At 33.8% G+C, this 7,319-nt stretch overlaps 1 protein-coding gene across 1 annotated transcript; it reads right to left on the bottom strand.

Annotated features, from left to right (window-relative positions):
* Nucleotides 1-4,425: 4,425 nt before the first annotated feature.
* LOC131617769 (WEB family protein At5g55860-like) lies at nt 4,426-6,935 on the bottom strand. The gene is made up of 2 exons (XM_058889022.1): nt 6,743-6,935; nt 4,426-6,412 (listed from the first exon to the last, which is right to left on the bottom strand). Exons 1-2 carry the CDS (start codon nt 6,929-6,931, stop codon nt 4,634-4,636), a joined length of 1,968 nt encoding a protein of 655 aa, XP_058745005.1. The 5' UTR covers nt 6,932-6,935; the 3' UTR covers nt 4,426-4,633.
* Nucleotides 6,936-7,319: the final 384 nt, after the last annotated feature.

Here is a 7,319-nt window from a genome sequence, read left to right on the forward strand (position 1 = left end):
AATGATATTAATGAAATGGAGGAATAAGAATAAAATTCACAAAAGATAATCATAAGAATGAAAACAAATTGATCTAGTCTTCGATCAAGAAGGAATCCATAGAATTCTCAAGATGTTAAGACTTTCATCGATCAAAAGAAAAATAAGATGAACATAAGAAATGAAAACACAAAAGATAATCCACTCACACTATCATTAATAGCATTCATCTAATATTATGGATTAGGTCATTTCAAACCTATCAACATCCTAGATCCAATGATATTAATGAAGTGGAGGAAGTAGGAGACCAAAACAAGCATAAAAGAAGCAAAAAACCACATTCTGCCAGCAGGAAATCGATTTCATGCAGGGGGAAATCGATTTCCATAGTGCAGTTTTCAAAAAAAACAAGTTGCGTTCAGCAGGAGAATCGATTTCAGCCTTAAGGAAATCGATTTCCTCAGTGCAAAATCCAGCAAAAACAGCATTTAGAGGCATAAAACTTGACTTGAACAAATGTACAAACACCTTATGATCAATCATCAATTGGAGCACGAATTTTCCATCAAATCAACAACAAATAGCACCAATATAGCATCAAAGATGCATAGAACACAAACCACAAAGGATCTACATCATGATACACAAAAAAGATGAAGAAAATTTACCAAATCTTGCACAAACTTGGATCTACTTCAAGAATCACCAACACAAATCTTGATCTCTCAACAATGGAAGAAAAAAGAGTGAAATGGATGGTGGTTTAGCTCAAAGTTTGTGAGGTTCAAGATGTGACTCACAAACTTTATGAAAGGAATAAGAGCTTTGGTGAATTTGGTAGGGATGAGGAGAGAAATTGCAAGGGATTTGTTGGCTCTCCAAAGCTTGAGAAATGAGAGAGGCAAGGCCTCTATTTATAGAATTGGAGCAAGAGTAGTGGCAATTTGGTCTTTTTGCATTTGGTAATTAGCTTGTGTTTAATTGGTGATTAAAGTGGTGTTTAAATGATAAGAAAAGGTAAAATGAGGTTTAAGTGGGTTTAATGAAGGGGTTTACTTTTGATGAGGTGGAAAATTGGTAAAATGATCAAAGAAAAAAGGTGCCAAAATGATGTCAAGCTTCCCTCCTTATATTTTTTGAATTTTGCCTGAAGGAACTCGATTTACCCAGGAGGGAAATCGATTTCACTCTGTTCCAGAAGAGAAATTGGCGCAAAATACACTAGGGAAATCGATTTACCCAGGAGGGAAATCGATTTCATGCTGTCCAGAATGTGATTTTGGTGAAGATTGCTGCAGGGAAATCGATTTACCCAGTAGGGAAATCGATTTCATCAGTCAGAAAAGTGAAAAATGCCTTGTTCATTGCATGTCTTGGCTTGGTACCTACAAAACAAAAGCCTACAAAGGAACAAAGCAATATTTTTGGTATTTGGGTTAGTATAATATGCATAAAAGATAAACAATCATTGGTGCTTGATGGTCCCTCTCATTGATGAGGTGAGTGCAACACCATAAACAAACTTCCAAGTGAAGCTCTTGATTAGTGATTGGGATATGAATGATATAGGATCTTAGGGTCAAAAATTGGGGTATGACACCTATCTATTAGAGCAAGTATTTAGGCAATTCGAGTTTTGGATACTATCCCTAGGGACCCCACATTAATTATGCCTTTGTATTATATAGATGTTGATGGTATATTTGTGTACTACCATGGGCATTTGGTATTAGAGACAAGGGTAGATCTAGTGTAGCATGAGAGTGTGCACCCGCACACCTTAAAATTTTAAAATTTGCACCATTATCAAAATATTTTCATATTTTGACCACCTTGAGTTTTTTTTTTTTTTGCACCTTAGGCCCAACACTCCCAAATTTACTCTCATAATTTAATTTTTGCCTTCTCTCTCTAACCCTTGACTCTCTCATCTCATTTTCTTTCACGCTTCTAAGTACTTCCACACCACCATTGTCGATAACGGAACACCCACACCACCACCTCCAATCTTAGTTTTTTCCTTTCATTCTCACACGGTATTCTCCATCTGCAACAGTGCATCATACTCACTCATGCTTCCACTTGTGATTTTGTATCAATTTCGTGTGTGGTTTTACGATTTACTTTGTGATTTCTTGTCTAATCAAATATTTTGATTTGGAAGATTTACAATTAGACCCTGGAAAGTGGCTCAAAATGTCAGCATATTATCCTAATAATCAAGAGATAATTCACATGATATATATATATAAAAAAGTTAGTGTCAACCTACTCAACATAATTTTTCCCAAAGACGAATTGGATACTCATTGAAAAGATTATGTTCTTATTGGTTTAATAAATTTGGAAATTGGATAGAGTATCACTAGAAAAGGATGTGACATTTTGTTTATGTTATTATATTTTTCAACCTGATTTTGGAAAACAATCTGGTGGCGATACATTTGTAACTGATGGATTCACTAATTGGAATAAGAAAGATACTCTCATCACGTGTTGGAGGTCCAAATAGTGCTCATAATATCACTTGGAAAAATGTCAATATTTGATTAATCAAAATCAATATATTAAAGTTGTGATATGAAAGCAATCTAAAAGCATTTGTGACCTATATAGAAGGTGCTTCTATTGATTGTATTTGTTATCTATTAAATCATGAATTATCTTTTCATGGTCATAATGAATCAATAGAATCAAGGAATCAAGGTATCTTCCTAGAAATGCTTAAATAGTATGCTAAGAGGGGGGAAAGTAAGACAAATTGTAATACCAAATTCTCCTGTAAAATCAAAAAATAATGTCTCCATCAATCCAAAGGGATGTTGTTGTCAAGGCAGCTTATTTAGAAACTACTAAAGCTATTTTAACTGATCTTGGAGATGAATTATTTTCCATTCTTGTTAATGAATTTCATGATATATCTAATAAGGAATAAATGGTTGTTATTTTGCGTTACATCGACAAAAATGAAATTATTATTGAGACTTTTTTTGGTATTGTTCATGTTAAAGGTACAACAACACTAGCTTTGAAAGTGGTTGTTGAAAAATTGATTTGTAAACATGGTCTTACTATTTCAAGAAATCGTGGACAAGGTTACAGTGGTGCTAGTAACATGCAAGGAGAATTTGGTGGTCTAAAAAGTTTGATCTTAAGTGAAAATTCATATGCATTTTATGTACGTTATATTGCTTATCAATTGCAACTTATATTAGTTGCTATTGTCAAAGTTCATCTTCAAGTTTGTGGTGTTTTTAACTTAGTTTCTACTTTAATAAATGTTGTAAGAGGGATCTTGCAAAGAACAAGACATGCTTCGTGAAAGACAAATATAGAATATTAGGGAAGCATTAGGAAAAGTAGAAATTGCTAGTGGGCAAGGTCTGAATCAAGAAACTAATCCTAAATGAGCTGTTGATACTCGACGGAGTTCTCATTAAGCTATTTTGACTAATTTGATATCGATGTATGATTTTGTAACAGATGTTCTTGAGATTTTGAAAAAATATTTAATATTACTAAGAGAACAGAAGGTTGAAGCAAATAGTCTCATACTTTTGATGGATAATTTTAATTTTGCACTAACATTGCACACGAAAAATATCTTGGGTATTTCGAATGGATTCTCACAAGCATCGCAAAGAAAAGATCAAGGTATCGTCAATGTTATGAAATTGTTTAGCATCACAAAGCAATAGTTACAAGCTTTAAGAGATGATGGATGGAAATCTTTATTGGATGAGGTAAATTTATTTTGCAATATGCATGTCATTAACATTCCAAACATGAATACTATATAATTTTCGGGAAGATCAAGTTGTGGAAGTAATGTCGAGTCTATTACAATAGAGAAACAAAATCGCTTTGAATTATTTTATATTGTCGTGGACATGCAACTTTAAGAGTATATTATTAAATAAATATATTTTAAAAACCAACTTTTACAATTATATTTCTTTCAAAATATTCTCAAGTTCATTCATTTATTTTCGAAGAGTTTCTTCATTCGTTCATTTTAGCTTTTGGATAAATATTTTACAAATTTATATTTTTTATTAAAAGATATCTCTCGAGACAATATCATCAAATTTAAAATAAGGTTAAAATTTTGACACACTTGTAAATATTCTTTATTTTATTTTTTTGAATTTATGAAATAATTGATGATAATAATTTCAAATACATCAATTATTTAATGAATTTAAAAAGATAAAATTTACATATAATATGAAACGGAAGAAATATATAAAAATGTCAAGGAATTTCGTTATTTTTTAACCTGATCATCTAATCAGATATATGATACGTGCTTGAAATATCTTATGACTTTTTTATATCACGAATTTAGAGATATAACATAAAAATATTAGAAGAATGATACATTAGAATAGAGCAAAACAACATACATATAAAGGGAACAATTTTCCAAATGCTTATTATCATAATAATGCTTGTAGCAAAAAGTTTATCAAGCTACAAAACATGAAGCCTCAATATCAGCAACAAAATACCAATATACAACAATCTACTGCAACATACTCCCTGAATATGTGACCAAACTATTGACATTTCAAAATACTTTTCGCAATAGGCCTCAACTTTTCACATAAATAAACCAACATGTTTTCTCTGCACAAAACTAGAACAAATTTCACAAAGGACTCTCACCTGGAAGGTAAGAAGGAACTCCTCTCTCAAACTTCATGCTGTTTTTCCTGCTAAAGATTCTAGTAATACTAGGCAATAGAGTTTTCTTTGAAAATGAACCCTTCCCTTTTTCCAACTTCCTCACCTCCATACTTCTTGGAGTTGAATTCTGCTTTCGAAACTTGCTTCTCCGACGAGACGAGGTTGGTGTTTCAGCCAATATTCGAGCCGCGGCTTCTGCTGCTTTCTCATGATCTCTCTCGCGCCATCTTCTAAGCTCACTCTCCACTGCATTCTTTGCTGCTTCAGCCATCTCGGTCTTTCTCATCACCTCATGCGTCATTTTCTTTATATTCTCGATCTCCTTCTGAGTTTCCTCTAACTTTTTGAGAGACTCGATTTCACTAGCCTTTGTAGCTGCGATGAGCGCTGTCGCAGAAGCCTCTTTGCTGCTCGCTAGTTTATCAAACTCCTCGACAATGCGGTTTAAGGAATCAAATTCCTCCCTTGAGATTGTAATTCTAGCACCAGATTCAGACACTGAGTTGCGAGCAGCATTAGCCTTCTCAGATAAGTCTTTAATCTGATCAAGAATAACTGCCTCCGCTGCTTTCGCTGCTTCTGCTTCTTCTAATGCTACTTTAAGCTTCGTTTCTGCATCTTCAAGCGCGTGTTTGCTGAGTTCAGCTTCTACCTTCAATTCGACTGCATAGATCTTCATATCTTCTGCTTCTCGCCGTGCCTTTTCAGTTTCATCAGACAACTGATTCAACTTCGAGATCATTCTCTGAGATGAAACTCTAACTTCAGATTCTTCTGCCAAGCAGATTTCAAGCTCAAACTCGCGTTTCTCGAGCTCATCACGCAGATTCCTAAGAATGGATTCAGTTTTGCATTCTTTTTCCTTCAATTCTGAGTGTTCTCTTTTTACATTCTCCAAATCCAACTTAAGACCTTCCACCAAGCATCTAAGAGATTCTTCTTCTTCTGAGAATTTCTGCAGTGATGCCTTAGCACCATCAAGCACCAAGGTGAGAGTTTTCGCTGATTCAAAATCTGAAGTCTTTTTACTTTCAATTTCCTTCTGAGGAGCTGATATCTCACTGATTCTATCAGTAAGCTTCACTTCAAGATTTTTGGTGAGTTTCGAACTAAAATCCTTGTTTAAAGCAAGCAAGTTCTTTTCATATTCTTCAATGCCAGCTTTATAAGATTGGCTCAGAACATTTTTTTCAACTAATATCTTTTTCTTCTGTCTATCGTCTTCGACAGATGCAACGTTCAACTGTCGAATTGATTCTTGTACAGCTAAAATTTCATTGAAAAGCTCACGCGCCCGTTCTTCATTTGTCTCTATTGCATCTCTAGCTTCTTCAGCTTGCTTGAAAGCAGAAACTCTTGCTTCCACCGATTCCAAACACTCCTGACGAATTTTCCTCAGTTCCTGCTTTGCTTCATCAAGTTCTATAATAATAGACTTATACCTCTGAACCACAGTTTCTATCACTTCTTTCGAAGTACCATTGATAACATTAAGATTGCCACTTTTTTCTTCTATAAGCTGCTTCGCTTGACTCTTTGCAGCTTCTGTTGCCTGAATTGCCAATTCTCGAGATTCACCGAGAACTCCAAGTTTTTGTTTCAGATCCATAACAGTTGCTTTGGCCTTTTCAAGCTCCAGTAGAAATTCAGCTTTGGTAGTTTCCGCGTTTTTCAGTTGCGTCTTTAATTTGTTCAGCTCATTCTGTGCTAAGTGAAGTTTTGTCTCCTTTGCCCAAACACTCTAATGAAATAATAAACACTTGTAAGTTAGAAGATGCAGTACTATTAAACACTGCAAAGTAAATTTATAGCGGCACGATAGCGCTGTACTATAACTGAATTTTAACTAATCACTATTGTTATGTGATACACAATCTACCATAAAATGTTGTCAAATAATAGCGTGATAGTGGAAGTAGCGCTATACCGCAATTAACAACACTGATCACAGATTCACAACATACTTTGAAAACCAGAAACTTGAAAAGAATAACCAAAAAACTTAGTATAGTGATTAACAGAACTTAAAAACATACAAACTTGAGGTGTAAAATACAAAAACCAGAATTACCTCGACAACCGAATAAGATTTAGATTTTGACTTCTTAATGATAGGATTTTCACCAGAGAAAGCACCTTCATCAAATAGATAAACAGCATCTTTAACAGATTGAATCGGTGGATTAGTATCAACCTCTCCAACAACTGGTTTTGTTGAATTATGAGACTCAGTAACACCTTTCCTGATTCTAGCTACCATTGCACCTTCTTTAATATACAAAATAAATAGCCTTAGAACTTTCAAACCAACCTGCCAAATTACAAACGTCACAATCAAGAAACTTAACAAAAAATATATCATCTTCATCATCATCATCATCATCAAATTCAAAATTATCCCACATTTCAGATATTCATATCAAATAAACACCATGAAGAATATTTATACAAAAACAATAACTTTGAGGTTGAAAAGCTTTGGTAATTACCGTGATTCTTGAAACTTCAAAAAAACATCAAAACCCAAGAGTCTAATCATAATAATGTACCAGAAAGATTCAACCTTTGAATGAATTTGCAATGAAAACAATGGAAAAATACCAAAAAAGATAAAATAAACAATGACCCTTAAATTTAAAGGCTTGGAA

Source organism: Vicia villosa, linkage group LG7 (genome assembly GCF_029867415.1).
Source record: "Vicia villosa cultivar HV-30 ecotype Madison, WI linkage group LG7, Vvil1.0, whole genome shotgun sequence".
NCBI lineage: Eukaryota > Viridiplantae > Streptophyta > Magnoliopsida > Fabales > Fabaceae > Vicia > Vicia villosa.